Below are 22,443 nucleotides of genomic sequence, written 5' to 3'. Positions count from 1 at the left end.
CAATGCCTGCCCTTAGTTGTTCTCCATATCACACAAAATAAAATTTACTACGCAAAGCACAGTCAGGTGATTGCCAATACAAATGGAATTAAAAGATCAGATATTCATCATTACATTAACCATGCTCATTCTTCTATACAAAGTAAATTCACCTTCACTATTTGATTCCAAAACACCCTGGAAATTTGGTCCATAATTATATCCACGCAGATGCAGCTCTTGGTAAACATCTTCTTTCAAGAGGTTGGCCTTCGAGCTCATGTTGACTTGAATGCCAGGGTCAGCTGGCTGGTTATCCAATTTCTTTGGAGCATCATTTTCTAGGGAGAAAATCTTCCCTGATGGGCACAGTGGCAAGAGTAAGAATCAGCGTCCATAAATATTGGATTTTAGTATGACAGTACATACACTTCTTCCTTCACTTACCACTCACAGCCAGATTCCCGTTCCCTGACACCTCAAAGCGGCAAGAAGCAGGCATGAATCTTACTTCCAGCTGTACTGATCCTGCAAGAAAAACATTGAGGAACAGGACTGTGAGGTCATTCACTACTACCACCCTCCAGCACAGCCTTCTCTTTCACCATCTCCAGACACACCGGGCATGACATGAAATAAAGACAACGATAACAAGAGAATGATAGAATGGTCTGGGTTGGAAGGAACCTCAAAGACCATCCAGTTCCACCCCCTGCTGTGGGCAGGGACGTGTCCCACTGGATCACGTTGCTCAAAGCCTCATCCAACCTGGCCTTGAACACCTCCAGGGATGGGGCTGCCACAGCCTCTCTGGGAAGCTTAGGCCAGGGTCTCACCACTCTCATAGCAAAACATTTCTTCCTAAGATCTCATCTCAATCTCCACTTTCAGTTTAAAACCATTCCCCCTCACCCTATCCCTGCACTCCCTGATCAAGGGCCCCTCCCCAACTTTCCTGCAGCCCCTTTCAGTAACAGAAGGCTGCTCTAAGGTCTCTCCACAGCCTTCTCTTCTCCAGGCTGAAGAACTCCAAACGTCTCTGCCTGTCCTCACAGGGGAGGTGCTCTAGCCCTTGAATCACCTTTGTGGCCTCCTCTGGACTTGCTCTAACAGATCTCTGTCCTTTCTGTGCTGATTGTGTTGCATAACTGTGTGAATTCACTTCTTTGTTCAGTCATGTTGCACTCATCTTTATACTTTTAATCCCGTGTTCCTCCTCACTTTTCCTTTGCATTTCTTTCCTCCCACTCCATCTTCACTGCATAGTTTGGCAGTTGTACCACCACTCCTCACTCACCCTTTTTGGGAAGGATAGTTGCTTGATGAATCGTGACATCTTCAAATGTAACAGCCATTTTCTCGATAGTCGTGCCGAGAGACCGTGCCAGAGTTCTCCAAGCCAGTACCAGATACCCAGTTGCTGGGAACAGGACTCTGCCATCGATGCAGTGATCAACCAAGTAGTGGTCAGGAGATTCAGGACTTGTATCTGTCCAAGATTCAAGAGAGGAATAGAAATTTAATACAAACACCCCAGTAAAGAGGTCTTTTCCCCTCAACATCTGGAATTGGTTCTAGTGGTTTTCCCAGCTATCCTGCCTGGCAACATGCAGGTCTTAAAACTACTGTAAGTCTGAATCAAAACAGTTTCCCCGCTCTGTTCATGTTCTTTTATCCCATTTCAGAAGCAAATACAGTCTTTTTCAATCAAATCAAATATTAAGCTTCAGAAGATGGCTTCATGAATGCTGCTCTGAGCATCCTTTTCCTAGTTTTACAAAAGAAATACAGATGTATCTCAGAAAGAGACAAACCAACCCGAAAAAAATCAAAGAGGCAAACACACCGATATTGTAGACTGAAGCAGACGAAGTGCCTTTGGAACCCGATGGAAAGTCTTTAACTGCTGGAACATACCACTCCTGACTGTGGTCCCATTTGATGTGTGGAGAAATAAGCGGTGTTCCCACTGGGACAGGGTATTCCACGCGTGGGAACAAGTTATTTACAGCAACATTTAGCCTAGGAAGACAAAAAGGATCAAGACAATAGTGAAGGGTGGAGAGGGGAACTAAAATTAACCATAACACTTGGAGGTCAGACAGTAACTTGTCCTGGGCTCCATGTCTGAAATTTCTCGAGGAGCACCCTGAACACTTACTGCAACAAAATTAGTAATTCTAACAGCCTAGAAGATGCAAAGTTTATTTCCAAGAGTTAGTTCCAGGTTCCCAAGCCTCTAGAACGGGACTCCTCCTACTTAAAAGGTATCTTCCCAGCCCAAGCAGTCTCTAATGTTAAATAAGTAAAAGTAGAGACATAAACCCCATTTTGTTCCAGGTTTGTTGAAGGGAGTATTTCAACCCTTGTGAAGGTATGTGTGCTAGAGAAGAGATTTGAATTCTCTCCCAATTGATACCCCACTCACCCTCCTCCCTTAGTCTCCTTACCCAGATACATGAATCTTTCCCATCTGTGTTAGGAAAAACTCCAAATTATTTTTGTGTTCTTTCTTCATCAAAGGTACAATGGTGCAAGTTGGTTTCAAAGTCCTCTTCAAGATGGCCTGTTCAAGCAGAGTCCATAAATCATTGGTGGAAGGCATTGCTTACTACTTTGTCTCTGAATTTTTCTCTGTATTTTTCTCTGTAGGTCTCGAACCCCATGCGTCTCTGTGCCAAGAGCTCTGTACTAGGTGCTAGAACGTACCCCATTTCAACAACAGGAAGAGCAGCACAACATCCTTCCAGCAACCCAAGAAGTTGCACATCTAGAAAAGCAGAACCTACATAATCCTAATGACATCCTGCCAAACCACAAAGCTCCCTTTCCCAAGCAGACTGCTGAGGGGAATCAAAAGTTGCACTTCAAGAACTGCATGGTCACCCTGTCAAGCCTCTCACTTGCATCCGCACACATCCCATGCGCACAGCTTAGGTCCTTATTGCCAGGAGCAGCCCCTTTATTCTGAAGCATTATAGAGCATTTTCCAAGTCACAGCTATTAAAACAAAAACCACAACCTTGAACATCTGACCCAACTTGTATCTTCTCCCCAATTTGATCCCAACGGTCTTTAAAAAGGGGGTGGGAGGGGAGAAAATCAGAACACCCTCAATCCCAGCTGATGAAGTCTTTAGTCACTTGCATCAGAGTCCAGAATTGCATAATGGTTTTAACTTGCAGTGTAAAATCTTTTCACAGAGGAAAATATCTGCCTAATTGAAAAGCTCTTCTCTGATTCTCCATTCAAGTCACGTTCAAAGCATAAATAAGAGTAACAGGACATAATAAAGACACATCGGATTAGAACTTAGAATTATTGCATAGCTATTAAATTTGATTCACAATTAACTACAATTCTTCTTATAGTTTTTCTCCTCTTGCATGCACAGACCAAATACAAGAAACCAGTCCTTAAGACTTAAGAGACAGGCACAAGACCACAGCACTGATCTTGTGAGCATGTTTTGCATTTGCTACAAATATAAACCCTTACAGAGTGAGGAGAAAGGAATAATGGAGCTGATTGTTAGGGGAAAGGAGTTTACAGATACAGAAAGTTCCTGGGGTATCAGGCTACCTGGTCTAGGGGAGGGGGGATGACACCACTACCTTCTAAGACAAGAACCTCAAATCAAATTCAGCGTACAGACAGTGATAACAGATTTTCCACAGAGAGGGTCTGTTAGTCTCGAAATTCTCTCCCCATCCCAATTTTCACACATACTCTCCATTAGATCCAAAGCTCTTATAGATGAAAACACATCAAACACGATACCTGCAGAAGAGCATGCGGAGCAATCTCTACTACAACAGCTGATGTTGGAACATGACTCAGACCTTCACGGAAGAGCACTGGATTCACTAGGTTGTTCACATGATACTCCGCAGAGGAATACTTAGCCAGATCACTCTGCCACTGAGATTCAGGGATAGACGTACTGATCCATCGTGCTGAACGAGGTTTAGGGTGTGGAATGACCTACACACAGACAAGGACAAGGGACAGGAGCAAGGGATAACTATAAGACAAACACAAGCAAGCAGCCCCTCTTTTTGCACGCTATTTTTCTCAGCATGATTGCTCAGGGCATCCTTCTGCTTGAGGCCGTAGACTTCAAAACTTAGGTCTCACAGAGGTCTACACGCTCTCCAGGAGACTTCCTTCTTCTCCTAATGAAAGGACCGCCCCTTAGACTTAACGTCACCTATCCTCAAATAGAGGTGATCTAGCAGAAGCCACGCAAACCATAGTTTGGCAATATTACCTTTTTCAGGGCACTGAGCAGCACCGGTGCAATAGATGCCATGTAATGGGAATGAAATGCGACTCCAGAAGTGCGCACCCCCTTTGCGAACACACCATCCTTTTTCAGTTTGGCTACAAACTCATCCACAGCATCCTAAGAAGAGGAATATAAATGAACTAATAGTAAAAGCTCACAACGTATCTGGGATTTGTACGAGTCACTGCTTTTCCTTTATGCCCTGCACCACTTGTCACTTAAGGGGAGCCATACGAAAAAATCTTTCACGGAAAGGGTCATTGGGCACTGGCAGAGGCTGCCCAGGGAGGGGCTTGAGTCACCTTCCCTGGAGGGGTTTAAGGGACAGGTGGATGAGGTGCTGAGGGACATGGGTTAGTGATTGATAGGAATGGCTGGACTCAATGATCCCGAGGGTCTTTTCCAACCTGGTGATTCTATGATTCTATATCTGGGATGAGGTTATTGCCCTTCTCGGTCTTCTAATTCATCACTCATTTTGCCCATGGCTACAAGACTATTCAGCACAAAAGACCTTTCATTACTACTTTAGGGAGGCACTAATATCACCTCCTCTCACAGAACGCTTGAGTATTTAAGTTTATACTAAGTACCACATGCCCTCCCACCCCTTTAATCCAGCTCCACTTTGCAAGTAGCTGAGCTTGAACTCAACTTCATGCTCCCCTCAGTCAAGAACTTCCTGGGTCCCCACCACAGCTGGTCTGACCCATTTCAGCTCCTTGCTCACCAGAGGTCCTGAAACAGTGACGGTATCTTCCGAGTTGTGACAGGCTGGTACCACATCTGGAGGACAGATTTGCTTACATTCCTCCCATGACAGACCTGCAGAAGGAAGGCGTCAGGACAACACACGTGTTTCCAGCGATGAAGCCTCACAAGGGGAGGCAACCTTAACTGCACAATTACTGTGGTTAATTCAGCATTTTGCAAAACTGGGAAGGATTCCCCCATTTCTCAAAAAGCAATTCTCTAAAAGCTAAGAATACTTATCTCAGGGCTTTAAGACAACACTAATCACTGCAATATCGAGCACAAGAACAGAGGACTAAATCTTTGTACCACCTCATTAAGGGATGGGGGGGACCCACACACTTTCAAAGAAGCTAGAGAATTGGTTGGTTTGCCTCATCTTGCTCTCAGCAATTTGAGAAAGAACTCGAGAGAGAACACGTGAGTGTAACTCATAGAAACAGAGCGCCGCAAAATACCCATCAACAACTCTAGTGGCTTCAACTAGCCAAAGATGTAACACCCAGTCATGTATGACACAGATACAAGTCTCAGGAAGAACCTGAACTCAACATCAGATTACAAAAAGGATTATATGCAGCACTCCAAGATAAGTTCTGTGATAAAAGTCATTTACTTAATAACAAGGAAAAGAAACCTAAATGAGTTAGGCTGCCCCTAGCAGCACTAGTTGAAGACAGACATCTAAGATTATAACAAGTGATGTAGTCATCGCAAATGCTGCATTAGACCTGCAGTAGCTTTTCTTTCAAGCATTTCAGTTTTTAACTGACCACTGTGTCCAATAATAGGAAACAGAAGAATAACAATGCCACCAGCAATTATTTTTGTTCAAAACAGAGTCACCACAAAGCCACACCATGAAGACAAACTGCTGTCCAAAGCTCAAAATTTCATCCAATACCAGACAAAACTATCCGACTTACAGAAACGCTCAGCAAAGTTTGTTTGAGAGAAAGCTTCTGGAAGTGTTATTAGGCCCAAGTTAAGTTCTAATAGTGTTAAGTTCCACTAGCCAGCTGCCCACTACATAACAGTGGCTTGTTTCACGCCTCATTTCTCTTGTAGACAATCAGAAATACCTCTACTTTTTCCATTATTTAAACATATATATATATGTGTGTGCGTGTGTTTGTATTGCAAAACCCCCCCCTTATCTGTCAAGGCCCAAAAATCCCAGTGCGTTAGATTTTTACCTCTCTTTTCAAGGGCATTATTTATCAGGCCTCTCTTATTGGTCTCCTGTCAATAAATCTTGTCATTTCCACTTAGTTCTAAGTTGGATTACCAAAATTCTTCTGTATACCAGGTCAGAAATTACCATTATTATATCATCTTCAATATTTAATAACCTCTTCGACATCAGAAGAAAAAGAAGAGGCAACAGTAGCCAAAATTTTACAGACACGATTCTCCCTACCGACAGACTTCAGAATCCATTTTTATCCCAATGCCACACAGCGATCAGATCCCTCTTTTGGTAAGGATATACCTACCGACAGCAGCCATTCCTCCTGGGGGCAGTTTGGCATCTTTAACACATCGCCCCCGCCAATAAGCAGCAAGAATGGCTTCTTCTTGACTTAAGGAGTTATCTGCATAGGCACAAGCAATTTCTCCCACTGAGTGACCCACAATCCCATCGGGTTCCAGACCTGCAGCCTTCAGCATATCAATCTGGGCGATCTGAAAGGAAAAGCAGGATCTGTGATTCCACACCAGAGTAAGCAGGTGTCAGGCCTCAGTGAGCACATTGCAAAACAGCCTTTTGGTACAAGCATTCTCCTTGGCCTCACTGCCCTTTCCCCCCGCTACAACTGTGGCTCCAGTCTCGTTTCAAAACAATCCCAAGAATTGTTACACAACTCCAGTGTTTGGGCCTCTCCACTGCGTAGCTTTCCACTAAGAAGCCATTTCCAACAACAGCAGGTTGCCAAGAGCATGCCCATACAGAGAGGCAACGCTGGCTTTCCAGATCACTTTAGAAGATCTGCTTCTTGTTTGTTAAGAAACAAGGAATCCCACACTTATACCCAAAATTAAAAGACTTCATTTAGCGTCATCTAGTTCATTTGCAGAAGAAACTTCAGAAGGCATTCCATGGAACCTCGTTCCTCGGCATAAATGTTGACATAAAATCCAAAACATTCCTAGGTGTCTTAAAAGGAGGAACTGCCCCACGTCCACACACGGATACATGTGCAAATCAGATCAGATCAATACTCGTCCAAGCATCTTGCATGTGCCAGAGTGCAAAACTAATCAGGATGCAACACACTTCCTCCTACCAGAGGGATATTTCCACCAGCTGCCACTCACTGATAACACAAAACAAGCTTCCACAAATTGGTGTGAAGCGTTACTGGCCAAGCAGTCACACTAGCAGGACATGTTTATGTAGACCGAGTCCAGGACACCCTCCATCAGCCATTTGAGTTTTACCTGCATAGCAGCCAGTCCAATAAATGCATGGACAATATCATCGAAAGTGTTCTCATCTTCACTGAGAAGGAGGTCTGAGACCTTTAGACCCGTGTGCTTCAAAGCCTCGTCAGAGCGAAATATAGACTCGCGGAACAAATCCAACTTCATAAGGCTGAGGCCCATGCCCTTCCACTGCGCGCCCATGCCTGCAGAATAGGCAAGGAGAAAGTGAGTAACGCTCCACGAAAGGAGTGGACATCACACACTTGCTCTGAATTATAAAAGCAAAATGTACTTTCTAACATCCTTTAAGTTAGGCACTGCTTTTTATTTTCCTGGACTCCGCTACCATCGGAAGATAGCAAAGTTGAAAGGATTAGATAAAACAAAGGAAACGTGAGTCTCCTAAACACAAAGGTGAGCCCTCAGGAACCCCAGACCCTGGAGGAAAGAAAAGGTCTGGAAAAAGAAGAGCTTGATTGAGGAGGATCAGGTTAGAGATCACTCAGGCAAACTCAATACCCGCGTATGGCCCTGACAGGATGCACCCACGGGGGCTGAGGGAGCTGTCAAATGTCAAACTTTACTGGGAAAGTGCCAGAGCACTGGAACAGGCTGCCCAGGAAGGGTGTGGAGTCTCCTTCTCTGGAGATACTCAAGACCTGCCTGGATGGCATTCCTGCGCAACCTGCTTGAGGTGACCCTGCTTAGGCAGGGGGCTTGGACTGGATCAGCTCCAGCTGTCCCTTCCAACCCTGACCATTCTGTGATATCACAGGGCTGCAAGATATTTCCTCATGCCAGAATGGAAAACAACATAAAGATCACAGAATCCAGTTGCTCAAGTCCCAGATCTATACAGGAATACAGCAACCTGAACCCACTGCTGTGCACCTACCTGAGCAGATGTACCAGAGTTTTCTACCAGACAACTGAACTTGCTGAATCTCTTTTATGTCGCTCTCAGAGCCAAGTACTGTGTAGCCCCTGAAGGGCATGGAAGATATAGGTATTCCAGAGATATCACCAAGTAGGCTTATAAATGGCATACACTCTGCATGTTTTCTGCTCTCTTCAATTAGTACTTCCACAGCTTCCTGGGTTCTGCCACAAAACTGAACCAGTCTCGGCCCATTAGAAGTCTCCACAGGCTGTTGTTTCTTCATATTTGGCTTCAAAATGACATTAGCATTTGCACCCCCAAAGCCAAAAGAGTTGATAGTGACAAAGCCACCTTTCACTGGTGTTGGTTTAGAAACTACTTGCATAGAGCCATCATGTAAGGCAGGAATATCTGGATTTGGGGTATCAAAATGAATATTTGGAGCCCATATCCCATGCTGCAGAGAGAGAAGGACCTGGAAGAAAAAGAAAACAGTGTTAGTGCTCCACGTTTTCTTGAAACAAACATTCTTTTGTTGTTATTGTCTTACTATACATAGCATACTAAGGCAGCTCTTTATATTTGGATAAAAGGACACTTTAGAGAACAGCATTATTGATGTTACTGATGCAGTACCTACTACACCTAGGTGAATTTTAAGTCCATGTAGGAAATCAGCAGCGAAGGTAAGTTTTAAGTTTAGCTTCCAGGCCCTTTCTAACTGAAAGCCATGCGATCTTCCTGGAAAAGCAGCCTGCCTACTAAGAGTATCACACCTTGTTTCTCCATTCTCAGATCCTGTCCCTCTACTGCGCTCTGCTTTATCTCTCCCCAGTCACACACAGCCAGCACATGCTCAACAAATGCTTCCATTTCTGCCTTTGCTGCAAAAGAGACAAGGTGAAACACTTTTGCTTGCTGTCTCACACCCATTTGTTGTCTTCTTGATCGAAAAAAGAAGGAACAGCAGACTGGTCTGAACTGGCAGAGCCAGAGGGAAGTACAAAAACAGTGCAAGTTAGAGTAGCTGTGCCAAAAAAAAAAAGCAAAAGCTCCCTTCTCTCAGTAGCATCGCAACAAACAGCTGATGATACCAAACCCACGCGCCTCTGTGGCACAAGTGCAGCAAGTCAGAGACCACAAAGTCAGCTGCAAACACTCAGTGCTCTGCACATTTGGCAGTTCCTTCGTCATCCCCAAAATGATCAGAGAAACAGATACTGGTTTGGGAACTGTTATTCCAAGTTGACCATCAGATAAGGCAGCCTGCCGGGGAGAACGACCAGCATGAACGCGGGATTTCAACAGCAGTCAGGATGTTCGGTAATCTGAGTGCTTTCATGCACAGTCCTACATCTACAATACTATGAACTTGCTGTTGCTTTACACAACGTACATATTTGTACTTTTAAATCTGCCATGGCACCTGCACAAGGTGAGAATACTGTACTATAAGCATGCACCACAGCCAACAAGAAGTTTACTTGCTGTACAGCAAAGACAAATTACACAGGCTGAGTAGCCTAAAGGTGACTTTAACTGAAGTGGCTTCGGCAAGTCCTGGTTTCTTTCTTACCTATCCACATAATTAATGTAATCTCTTACAGTCTGAAATCAGATACTTTCAAGATCTATTTTCCTAACTGACATTTCACATATGAGAATATTTTATAGAATTTCAAAAGACATTTATGGAAACTGTAGACTTCAAGACAGTTACTGTCTAAGAGACAGCGGCCTTCGTGCAGTCTCTGTCTTGGTCTCAAGGACACCTGGTTCCAATAAACCTCCAAATCTTAAAATACCAAGTGCTGCCCAACTTTCAAAGAATCAAGAACAGAGACAGAGCTTCCAATATCCTTCCAAAGCTGCAGGTGCTTTCAAGAGATCACATCTGGAAAAGAGGCCTAGTACAACTCAATAGAAGTATAGCAAAAAGATATTCTAGCAGGTATGACGGGTGCCATGGGCTCCTGCCTGCCCCTGTAAGTTCTGATACAAAGTTCAGTGAGAAAACTGACCAAAAAAAAAACCAAACCAGTGAGAAAATATGGTATCAGAGAAGTCTTCAGAAAGATATTGTGCCCCTTGTCTTTGCAGTTTTCCATCCTCCACGTCACATAGCCAGGGAAACAGTACCTCAAAGTTATGATCCTGTCCTGACAGATCACAGCAGAACTGAACAAAACAAACTGGTTTCAACGTACAACACAGTACGGATAGGGAGGTTAATTTTACAACTTTCTTATCATTCCTTCTATAAAGAAGGTGTCAGTCTGAGGGACAGAGATGATAAAAAAGTAAACTTTTCTCTACAGAGAGACAGACACTGCTGTCTTGGTGTTGGGGTTTTTTTGGCAGATGAGGCTATTTACAGCAAGTTGTATGCATTCAAGTCACAATAACTAGTTTAAATATCTTAAAATTTTAGTGGTGACAGTGTAGGTGACTTCAATTTGCATGGCTCTAAGGCTGTCAGTAATACGCTTACAACCAAGCGTGAACATTAGCTAGCTCTCTGCTAAGCAGTTTAGCAGCCTGAGCCAGTAGACGATTGTCTGTCTACAGCAGTAGTTAGCAGGCTGGTTGCTAAGACAACCAGTTATTCAAGCCAGTAGCCTCATCCCAAAGAGCTCATCTGGCTTCTTGCCAACACAAGAGTGAAGAGGAAGAGATGATCCATTCCTGACAAACAGCCAGAAGGATCAGCTACTCTTCTGGCACAGAAAGCTCACACTGCCTTGCTGATCATTGCCAACTACTCCAAACATTTAAAGCCTTCTACTTGTACACCCACCCCCTCCTCAAACTCAAATCATTTAGAGCAAAGTTCTGTTGGGAGATCCAGTGTAAGGGTAATCAGTGAAATGAACCTGTCCAGCTTGCAGAAAAGCCACCTGAGCTTTCAGAAGTATTTGCAGGTGAAGCAAGTAGATGATTATTAAGAATCACCTGAGTTATTCTCATCACCATTGAGCATCTTATCTTGGATCAGTGCAGGTTTTCCCTCAAAACAAACATTAAACACTCACACATTGTTGACCCCTCCCATTTTTCCTTCTCAAACCACCCCTTACCTTGGCTAATGCAGCAACCCCAGAGGCAGGTTCGGAATGACCCATGTTTGACTTGACTGACCCAATCAACAGCGGCTCTCTCTCACATCGACAGAGGACATTTGTAATGCCATTTAATTCCTGTGGATCTCCAATCTAGTAGGAAGAGAATCAGAATGGCTATTAGCTAGCATTTCCAAAACACACCATGAAAGAAATCGGAAAGACTAAAATATTTGGGAAAAATCCAGAAGTGGTGGAGTAGTATACATCCCAGTAACTTGTAGGAGGGAGAAATACAGTTCATTTTGGTACAACAAAGGATAACTTGATGGAAAAGTGTGGCAAGTGATGCAAGGAAAGAAAATAAGGGAAAAGAAAACACTCCAAACCAAAAGGACCAATGCTGACCTTGGTGCCTGTCCCATGAGCTTCAACATACTCTACTTCTTCAGGCCTGATACAGCTTTCTTCAAGCAAAGAGCTCGCCAGCTTCTGCTGCATCTCTCCAGATGGGAACATCACACCTAGGACCAAAAATGCCATCAATTCCTTTCTTCTGTTCTGATTTTAGCACCCTTTCAACCGCCTGGGACTACCAGGTCCAAAAAAACAGAGAGAGACTTTTTCAGGATTTACACTGACATTCTTAGCATCAAACACAGTAAGTCTCTCAGGCTCTTTGTAAGAAGAACAGAGGAACCACAAAGCAGTGAGTTACACTAATGTAGGAAGAGACTAGTTAACAGGATACAACAAGACGTCTGGATGGAGCTGACCATGTGAAACTTCTTGTCTCCATAACTGAAGACAGAGACAGAGAGAGAGAGAAATGGGACAGCAGTAGAAAAAGAACCTTACGGTCATAACATTACCTACGTTTCTATCATCAGTGCAGAAATTACACTAGACATGCCCTGAGGAAGAGAAAACTAGCAACAGGACATTCCTGTTACTTTGCATAGTAGAAACAACCACTTGTTTCCTTCAACTTCTTTACAAAATAGGGTTCTGAGCATTATCAGAACAGAAAAAGATAGAAACCCTTCACACATCGAAAGAACCACCACACAACAGCCTGTTTTTGACAACAAAGGCCCTAGACTGAGCAGTTCTGTAGGCATCCCACTTTTCAGAAGTTCAGGACCTACCTTGCTCCTTAAAGCCATCAGCGTTAGATCCAGCATTGACTATTGTGGCATAGATCCGCTTAGCCATAGATCTCTTGGTCAAAAAAAAGACAACGATAGCTTCAGAGCGACAATATCCATCTCCTGAGAGCAGAGATAGGAGAACAAGTCACTAATTCTGCTCTGCCTTGAATGAAGTTGCAAAACACCATGAAGTTACTTGATCTTACTCCTGAGCTACCTCTTACAACAGACCTCAGAGTACAGCAGATCCATTTCTTAGAAAATATACCAAAACCAAACATGTCCTAGAGACGCTTGCTGCTCATAACAAATAATGAGAAAGTTTCCATCAAAAGAAAGCTATTTTCTCTCCCCAGTGATTGAGGAATGAACCATTCTCCCCTCCAGTTAGTTTTCTAGCTTCTACGGAGCATGCAACAGATCAGCTCCAGGGTATGCAAAAGTGCACCTTGCAACAACTATGAGGCCAGCTCTTTGCTGTACGACAAAGAGTATTTGGTCACAGAGTCCACAACAGAATCAAAGAATCACCCGAGTTGGAAGGGACCCACAAGGATCATCTAGTCCAACTCCTATCCCTGCACAGAACAACCCCAACATTCACACCATGTGTCTGAGGGCCTTGTTCAAATGCTTCTTGGATATTGTCAGGCTAATAAATCCCCTCATACAACATGACAAGCCTTTGCACTAGTGCCTTACCTGAAGCATCAAAAGACTTGCAGGCACCGTTGGGACTAAGCAAACCCAGTTTCATGAACTGCACAGAAGTGTTGGGTTTCAGCAAAAGGCTGGTCCCTCCTACCAGAGCTGAATGGCACTGTCCTGCACGAATTGACCTAAAAGCATTTTCCATAGCGACAAGACTAGAGGAGCAGGCTGTGTCAATAGTTATGCTTGGTCCTTAGGGAACAGAAAGGGAAAAGAAAAAAAAAAAAAATCTGTTTTTCACTGTTTATTTCCTAGAGTTGCTCTCCAAAGACTACAGGATGGGGTCACAAGAGAAACATATTAAAACACAGTGTTAAGTAAGAGCTGCTTCAGAACATAACAGGTAATCCTGATACAATGGGAGAAAAGAATCAGTATCTCTGCTGGCTTATCAGGTAATAAGGGATCAGTAAAGCGGGAAAAAAATACAAACAGTTTGGCTTTAAGGGTATTTTTAAAAATTCCATCTCCATTTCCATCAAAAAGAGATGCTGTAGCTTCACAGGCAGGTCTCATCTATTTTCCCATTCTCACCAACAAAAATCCCTCCCTTTTCCTGGTGCTTCCCTTAACCATTATCTGTGTTCTCTTCTTCAGAGCAACTCCTATCCCTCCACTCTTATCTTCAATGCCACACACAACTCAAGCCATGTCTATGCCTCCAATCACATCATTTTGGTGGCTCTCCCATTTCTTCTGATTTACTTAATAAGGGCTGACTGTTCCAGGCTGTCTCTGGGCTAGCTCTGGGACTTTTACATAGCTTGGTACCAAACAACAGGCTAAAGACAAGAAAGAATCTACCCCTTTTTTTATGCAGGCCTCCTGGCATCATCATCTTTCAGCCCAGCAGCAGCAGTTACTGAGTCAAGGCCTTACAATGAGTCTAATCACACAGTTTCTGCTTCTCATATGTCCCCCCTGCATGCTACTTTGTCATCCCGACAGGGGTCTAACACCATCATATCCATCCCACTCCTCTACAGAAACTGCAGCACAATCCTGCTCAAACTGCAATTGCTGATCAGCATTGAGAGTTTTGAAGGCTCTTACCTTTAATGTCATAAAAGTAGGAAAGCCTGTTGGCAAGCATAGCACGCTGGCAGCCAGTCATACTGTACCCGGAAAGCTCTTCTGGATCTTGGCTGAGGGCTTCACCAGCTTCTGATCCACCGGTACCAACCCAGACACCTATGTCTGAGCCACGGAGAGTGGCTGGATTAACACCTGTGAGGACATTGGAAGACAGATTACAGCAGAGAAACTCATAATGGGATGCAAACTGAGGAGACAGTGGGTACACTGGCATCGGTTCATGAAATGCTACTTACTCTCTCTTTTCGGTACGCCTGCAGTGTTGTTCCTTTGTCTATAGTTACCTTTTATCTGTTTCAAACACAAACCTTACAAATCCTACAGCAGAGACCATCAGAACTACATCAGATCTATCTAGTTTAAGTATCTGACTTGGACCAGAACATACTGAGCCCAGAGACAGAGCCTCAGCTTAGCCGAAACACTGCTAGAGTCCTGTGTAAAAAATGTATATGAACTATGAAAGACAAATGCTCATCGTATAAGCTGACAGCTGACTTCCAATGCAGAGAAAAAGAGCAGACCGAAAGGGAGAAAAATCACAGCACCTGGAACACCTTTTGAGTACGTGAATATCTATCTCTAGCCACACACAAAGCCCAGATCTGGAGTACAAGACAGAAAGGGAAAATTCTTAAGCACAAAAACCAACAACTCGAACAAAAACCAACTCTGCTGTAGGAAACCTCAAGCATAACTTCCAGCAATTTCTGCTGTTTCTTCTCTGTGCTTCAGGAGTCCTAGAGGCAAGAAGGATATTCAAGCCTGCACACTGAGGCTCAGCAGCAGAGGAGCAAGTGTTAATTTTTGCAGGTCAGTACTAATGAGGTGGTTACAAGTGCTGCTTATGTTCACGCATGAAGCTCAAAACATTGGCAGTGATGGAGGAAAGAGGCTCCTGTTTCTAAAAGCTCACTTCCTTGGCAAACCTTCTATAGGAGCAGATCAAATGTCACAAATTTTCCATTAACCTGGCCAACAGACAGGAATAAATCAGGCTATCTGCCATTCTTTATACCATGGGTGAGAATTCTAATGAAGTAGCTTTTCTTTTGCATTACAAATATGCCTTTAACAAAGGGATCTGTTATGCAATATTGGGGCATAGTAGAACATACAAAAGCTCTAATACTGTCAATGGTGTAAGTGTTTCTGTTCTATTTGCCACACTATATGGGGAAGAGATCTGCTAGCAGTCAGCATAGACTCCCTAGGTTGAGTTCCAGAGAAAACAGCTTTGTTGTAACCCCCATACCAGTTCTTTGGTCTCCTCTCTACTGTGATGGCTTTCTCTTGTTAGAGATCACATCACACACTTGCACCTGCTGCACAGAGACAATACAGCACAGTTCTCCCTCTTCGGTCATTCAGTTGCCTACCTGCATCCAAAAGAGCTTCGTAAGAAACTTCCAACAACATGCGAAGTTGAGGATCCATTGTCTCAGCTTGTTTGGGGTGAACACCAAAAAAGGATGCATCAAATTTGCTTATGTCCTTGAGCTTTCCATTTCTCCTGGGCAGTCCATAAATTCCTGAGAAGAAAAATTCAACATTAAGTCACAGAACACATCAATTTTAAAGCATTTACCAGCTGAGACAAGGTACAGAGCGACCACAGCCCATTCTCGATTACATGTGAAACCTCATTTCCCTGCTGCAGACTGCTGCATTAATATCTACTGACCCATCCCTCTGAATCTCATTTGAGGACACTGCATTAACAAAACCAATTGTAATTAAGACTCTCCTGGATATGGCAATAAAAGGCATCTATCTAGTTTAAGTATTTGCTTTGGCAAGTTGTACCAAGCGTATAAACAGAGTCCAAATCAGCGATTCCAGTCAGTAACCAGAAAGAAGGAAAACAGAAGCTACTTTTTGCTTCCGCAAATCACTAGCTTGAACTGAACAGACGTGTGCCAAAAGCTTCAGAAGGACACCAAAGAGAAAAGAACATTGGAAACAGCCATAAACCACAGGACTGGAGTCCCTGTGCTACTTCTGAACGCAGAAAAAGATGACAGAGCTGCCTTACTGCCACAGCTATCAACAGCTGGTACAGGATTTGTGTTGCTGAGCTGCTCTGTCAGCCAGTTCTTTTATTTGGAAGTAGGCTACACATTTATAAGCTACTACTGCATGGGAAATGACAATACAAAATGGATTGTATGAGACTTTCATAAAAGTGTTGTGTTCTTGAATTTCTTGATGAATGTGTACCAGAAGTGAATTTGAAAGTTCTGGCAGGATTTCACATTTGATAAATCCTTTCCTAAGATAATTGCACTATAGAGCTCAGGGCTCTAAAAGTAGAGACAATGAGCACTTACCTGGTTTCCACCTCCGATCATCTTCTGTGACCATATCAACTCCATTCATCAGGTTCTCCCAAAACTCTTGCAAGTCTGCTGATTCTGGCAGCTTCCCTGCCATACCTGCAATCACCACGTCATCCATCTCTTAACTTCTCCCTGTTACTGAGATCCAAAAAAACAGCAAGACTGGTAAGATTTCACACAAAGAAGGAGAGCAAACGAGTCCCAAGTCTTCCCAACATGTTGCGACAAACAAGCATATTTGCAGGAGAAACACCCACACAGGAACAACCCAGGGAGTCTCTAATCCAAAACGACATCCCAACTAACCAAATGGACCACGGGGACAAGGAGGGTGAAAAAACTGATCCTGAAGGAGCACTGGGCTCCAAGAACCACCAGTTTGTACATGACAACTGGAAAATGAGCAGGTCGAGCTCTACTAAATGAGGAGCCTCTGAAGTCAGCAGAGAGGAAAGATTAACAAGTTGGAGCAGAGGTGGGTGGAGGAGTTATGAAATACATATAGTAAAATACATAATTACAAGGCAAACCTAACAGGTAGCAAAACAAGTTCTACAATCATTACAAAGTTAAATGCTAATTTAAGAATCAATAACCAGAAAGTAAGTTTGTTGGAGGAGGGGAAGAGAAACCTCCAAAACTCCACAAAACCAAACAAACCAAGAAACCTACACACAAAAAAAAACCCTCCAAAACACACACCCAGGAGAAAACCTACACAAAAGCACAAATACTACAATACAATTTAGAATCATTTTAAATACCTTAAGCAAGAAGCACTACATATAAAATGTTTCCCAACTGGAGCCTGCACTGCCACATATTTAGAAGAACAGGGAATTGAGTACTGTTGTCCCAAGAAAGACACATTCCAAGACCCCAATCTCACACAACACAAGGGAACATCATGGTATATAACGTGGCAGGGCAGATCAGCTATACTGAACATAAAACCAAATGATAGCTCATATACTGCAGTCAAGACATACTTATTTATCTATTTAAGCTAAAAATATATTAATAATTATGCAGAGATCAAGTAACTTACCCTGATGCTTCAGTTAAGCTCACATTACAGTTTGTAGACCCTGAGTAGGCAAGTTTAAGGAGGGGAGGGAAACCCCATAGATATGGGATATATAAAAATAAAACGTGATCACATGAAAAGAGGTAGTAAGTATTCACAGCGCTTCCTTAAACACTCCTTCTGGAAAAACAGAGGCAAAATATTCTTCAGACTTAACAATGCGTGGGATTTTAACAAGCAACAGCCATGAACTAGGTACCTGGGTAGCTGAAAGGCTGCCTCAGTAACTCTGAAGACAAGGCTTTGCTATGGAAGACTACGTTTGACTTCCATCTCAGATTATGCTCCCTGGTGCCGTGCAGGCTCTTTGCTTAAGCGCTGCTGGTGTTTGCTCATCTCCTCCACAAACCAGCACTAACGGGTACTCTTAGATGAGCGCTTTGTAGCTCTTTTTCCAACTCAAGACAGTTCATTTGGGCACTGTTTTGCTTCTTTGAGGAGTTCCTGATGCTTCTGAGCATGAAATAGGCCTCTCTTCCATCTACACACTGCTCCGGCGCGATGCCTTCCTGCAGCTGAAAGGGGCTGGGATGTGCGGAGGGAACGTAAAGCCCTCTGGTGAGCTGAGGTGCAGCCCAGCCAGCACCCAACACCAGAGGCTGCCTGACTTCTTTTACCCTTCCTTCCTTCCACAGTTATCTTGATTCAGATCTGTAGAGTAACTGTGGAATTACGCCACACTGAAGTAGGAGATGATTACCTCATCCGGTCCATCCCTTCTGGAAGCAGAAACAGAAGTGCTCCCAAAAGGACATCTTGGATTTCCCACTCTTACGCTAAACACCCAGACAACAGAACTTCCATTCCATTCTGGTTGTTCATCTAAAAAGGGAAACACCATGGATCAAACCTGCAAAGCCCTTACTGAGAAACTGTTCTCCAAAACCAAAGCTGGCAGTGACAGCCCCAGTCCGCTCCCCTGAAGAGGAGCTGCTCTGGTTTTCCGCTCACATAAATCTAGCAAGTCAGATTGGTGTCACTGCTGTACCAGGAAAACTCATGGACCACAGCTCCACTACAGTCGGTGGTTCATAGAATCAGAGAACGGTTTGGGTTAGAAGGAACCTCAAAACCCATCCAGTTCCACCCTCTGCCATGGGCAGGGACACCTCCCACTGGATCAGGGGACTCAAAGCCCCATCCAACCTGCCCTTGAACACCTCCAGGGATGGGGCAGCCACCACTTCTCTGGGCAACCTGTTCTGCAGTAGGGGCAGAGGAAGAGCACAAAGCCTACAATCGAGGCACAAGACAAGCAACGTACAAGATAATATGATTACGATCCAATTTTATGCCTGAGCTCTTTGGGCCGTGACCTCCAGGGAGAGAAGTATAATTCGTATTTCAGGGGATAGAAGTGTCACTTCTGGGATTGTTCCCTCCCATCCCACATCACACCCCCTGGAGTACCAGCGGAACTCCGTCCAGGCACAACCAATCTTGACAAAATGTTATTCCGAGGCCTTTAAGGAAGGGAATTCATCAGCAAAGCTATTTTTGCCAACATATCATGAATGTAGTTGAGCAAGACTGTGTCAAAGGCACAGAAAAAGACGTTGCAGTAACCAAAATGTAGAAGAACAAGAGGCAAAAAGTTAATTTTAGCTGGGTGAATGGGTAAGAAGAGCCACAGCTTAAGGACCTACATACAAAGAACTATGAGATTTAGATTTGATACAGAGCACTCCAAGAGCCCATACCTAAAGTAAACACACAAATTGCAGCTTTAGCAGCAGGCAGCAGAGATGCCTTGCTGTGGAAAATAGGAGTAGGACGAGGAAGAATTACTAATATTAAGTTTAATCACTGATTAAACAGCGATTGAAGTAGATGTTACGGTTTCCAGGGTCTTTGGTCTTTCTTAACAGACAATGGCAGGCCATTTCAAGTTTGACTTTACCCCAAGATGGTGCATTGTGTTGCCTTCACCGTATTAGATTCACTTTTTTACCTGTAGAGCACTTCTAGACTACACAAAGTCCACTGACAGTTCTTAAGTAAAGGATGTAGCACAGATCAAGAAAGAAAAATTATGTCTACAGCTGTTTTAAAGGAGACTGGACTACAGCAAATCTACAGAACAGATTGTTCCCACTGGATTTGATGGGCAAGGCGAACAAAAGCAACAGGTCAAAAGAGCAGACAAAGAAGATAAAGAAGGACAAGCAGGATTCTCGGATTTCTTAAAGCTGTATTTTGTAGGATCCAACTAGACATTTAACATCCCTTTTCCTTTGTCTGCATCATGGTTTTGCTTGAATTCTGTGAGTTCTTCCCGGAGAGCCTGGATTTTTAACTGAGGGGAGAGTGGGAAGAAGGAAACCCCCTCCCCAGCCCATCAGACACCTCAGTTAAGTGTGAGCTACCACCTCACCGGATTTACACAATATTTTTTTGAAATGATATTGGATTGCTGACTCATCCAGTTTGTGACTGATAATAACTGACTGGTATTATTGACGAGTAACAACTTTCATCACTTTATACCTGTGCTCTGGTTATCTCCCTCCCACATTAGCCGCTTGACAAAGCTGTTTTGTTTATTGATGCCATTTCCTTTCTTCCATCATGTCATGCCTTCTTAACCTCATTTTCTATGGCTCGGAAGCCTATTGGTATCACGTTAGCTCAACTTCATTGTGAAACTCACTCTTAAGCTGAAATACTGTTCTCCATTTCATTTAAAACAGTTGGTTTTCAGTACCTCACTAATCCAGCACCAAAATTGAATAGAGAAGTATTCATCATCATTTTCCAACATCCTTAGCAGCTATACAACTTCTCTTTATGCAATAATTTTATCTACTGCTTCCCTACAAAAACACCTCTGTGCCCATTAAGCTCGTAAACTTTCAGAGGGGGGAAAGGCAAGGAAAGAAAGATAAAAACGGTGAAGGAAAAACGTGTATCTGACTTGCCAACAACCACCCAAAGAGAACACTTTTCTTATCCGGCCGCGCCGATCTCCATCCAAGGTTCAGCGAGTGAGCAGAGGGCGGGGAGAGAGGGAAGTAAGAAGAAATTGTTTGCAAAGAAAGAACAAATAAACCACAAATCTCGTTTTGCCTGATGCACAGATCTCCTTCCTGGACAGGAGCGCATCACTTGTATTTATTTCACTGTTATTTTGAAGGCTGTCATCACGATGGGACAGAACCAGAGCCAACTCTGCCAGCGCCTCTAGGCAGCCAGTCCAAACCTTCATCTTTTCTGGAGCTCCTACTGTAAAATGAAACAGCCATGACTCCCTCCGTGTGTTCTCTCAGCATCGATAGTGACAAAAGGATTGCTTTCCCAGTTTTTAGGCGCTGCTACATCACAATCCAGGTTTCCTAATGTCTAATTATCACTTCTATAATTCATAATGAAAACTGTCATTACACGGGAGCTTCACTTGTAAGGGGCTAAGGCCTGACGCGAAAAAAAAACTTAAAAAACGAGGCAAACACAGGCGGCTTTTCATTTTTTTTGAGAGCATTTGGCTACCATCAATCTGTGAGCTACGGGTTTGATTTAACAAAGAGCTTTTGACCGCCTCTTTCTGTTCCAAGGCCGGATTTGTCCCACTGACCCCACGGCCAACGAAAAATGGCAGCGTGTCTTCACGTCTGAAAACGCAGGAACCACAAACCCGATTCCGAGCTGCTCTTCGCAAGAAGGAGGTGAGATTTCGCTTGCGGAAGGCACCCACGGACGGTCAGAATCCACCTCTACAAGAAGCGAGGGCCCTGGCATCACCCTGATGGCGTTTTGCACCGATTTGCTCCTCACTGTACGGGCCGCACGCTCCGAATTCAAGGGCTAAACGCAGCCTCCCGATACGCACTAATATTCTCTGTCTCAAGAAGCAGAGAGCACGCAAAAAGAAATAAAAAAGAACCATCCGCTCATGCGGTTTGAGGCTTCTCCTTCCTTTTTTCTTTTTTTAAAAGGCAGAACACGCTTTAAACGCCCCAAACCTCCAGCTGGAGGAGCCGGGGGGGGATCACACGAAGCCTTCACGCTGCCTGTTCGATCCGAGCACCTGGGAAGGAGCTTTTCGCTGGGAAAACACGCAGGGCCGCGAGCCGGGGAAGGAACGTGGAATAAATAAAAGGAGAAATAAATAAGAGGAGAAATAAAAGGAAAAAGGCAGAGGAGCGGCTTCCCTCGCGTTATCGGGCCGGAGCGGGGCTCGAACCCGCGACCCCCGCAGGGAGTTATTGGGGGATGCTCCGGGGTCGACCCCCGCAGTGAGTTATGGGGAGGGGGCTCCGAGGCCGGAGCGGGGCTCGAACCCGCGACCCCCGCAGTGAGTTATGGGGGGGGGGGGGGGCGGTACCGGGCGGCCCCGCACCCGCACGAGGCGGTGGGAGCGGCAGCCCCGGGGGTGCGGGAGGCCCGGGGGCCGCGCTGCCCCCCGCCCAGCGCCGGGAGCCGGGTCTGCATCGCCCCCGCCCGCGCCAAGATGGCCGAGAGAGAGCCCGCCGCACAAAGCTCAGCGTCCCCGGAGCCGCCCAGACACGTCGCGGGCCCGGCACGAGGGTCCCCGTTACCCCCAGCATCCCCGTCTCCCCCGCGGCCGCCGCCCCCCCCGGGCAGCCCCGGCGGTACCTGCGCAGGGGAGGAAGGGCCGGTGCCGGGCGGGCTGCGGTGTCAGCGGCGGGACGGGTGCGGTGCCCGATGCTCCGCGCT

The 22,443-nt window shown here is 44.6% G+C and overlaps 1 protein-coding gene across 1 annotated transcript in view; it reads right to left on the bottom strand.

Moving 5' to 3' along the window:
• The window catches only part of FASN (fatty acid synthase), a 41,830-nt gene extending 19,387 nt beyond the window's left edge, over positions 1–22,443 (bottom strand). The window contains exons 1-19 of the mRNA XM_069872822.1: positions 22,363–22,443; positions 16,674–16,820; positions 15,723–15,875; positions 14,302–14,475; positions 13,240–13,440; positions 12,535–12,657; positions 11,795–11,910; positions 11,405–11,539; positions 8,343–8,802; positions 7,463–7,650; positions 6,517–6,706; positions 4,998–5,092; positions 4,250–4,384; positions 3,760–3,963; positions 2,430–2,545; positions 1,826–2,001; positions 1,277–1,468; positions 427–507; positions 153–338 (exon numbers count right to left, since the gene is read on the bottom strand). Coding sequence (XP_069728923.1) covers positions 153–338; positions 427–507; positions 1,277–1,468; positions 1,826–2,001; positions 2,430–2,545; positions 3,760–3,963; positions 4,250–4,384; positions 4,998–5,092; positions 6,517–6,706; positions 7,463–7,650; positions 8,343–8,802; positions 11,405–11,539; positions 11,795–11,910; positions 12,535–12,657; positions 13,240–13,440; positions 14,302–14,475; positions 15,723–15,875; positions 16,674–16,800 — 3,052 coding nt within the window. The 5' untranslated portion in view covers positions 16,801–16,820; positions 22,363–22,443. The remainder of the gene's footprint in view (positions 1–152; positions 339–426; positions 508–1,276; positions 1,469–1,825; positions 2,002–2,429; positions 2,546–3,759; positions 3,964–4,249; positions 4,385–4,997; positions 5,093–6,516; positions 6,707–7,462; positions 7,651–8,342; positions 8,803–11,404; positions 11,540–11,794; positions 11,911–12,534; positions 12,658–13,239; positions 13,441–14,301; positions 14,476–15,722; positions 15,876–16,673; positions 16,821–22,362) is intronic.

Source organism: Phaenicophaeus curvirostris, chromosome 19, assembly GCF_032191515.1.
Source record: "Phaenicophaeus curvirostris isolate KB17595 chromosome 19, BPBGC_Pcur_1.0, whole genome shotgun sequence".
NCBI classification, from domain to species: domain Eukaryota; kingdom Metazoa; phylum Chordata; class Aves; order Cuculiformes; family Cuculidae; genus Phaenicophaeus; species Phaenicophaeus curvirostris.
This window is presented reverse-complemented; position numbering and strand designations above follow the sequence as displayed.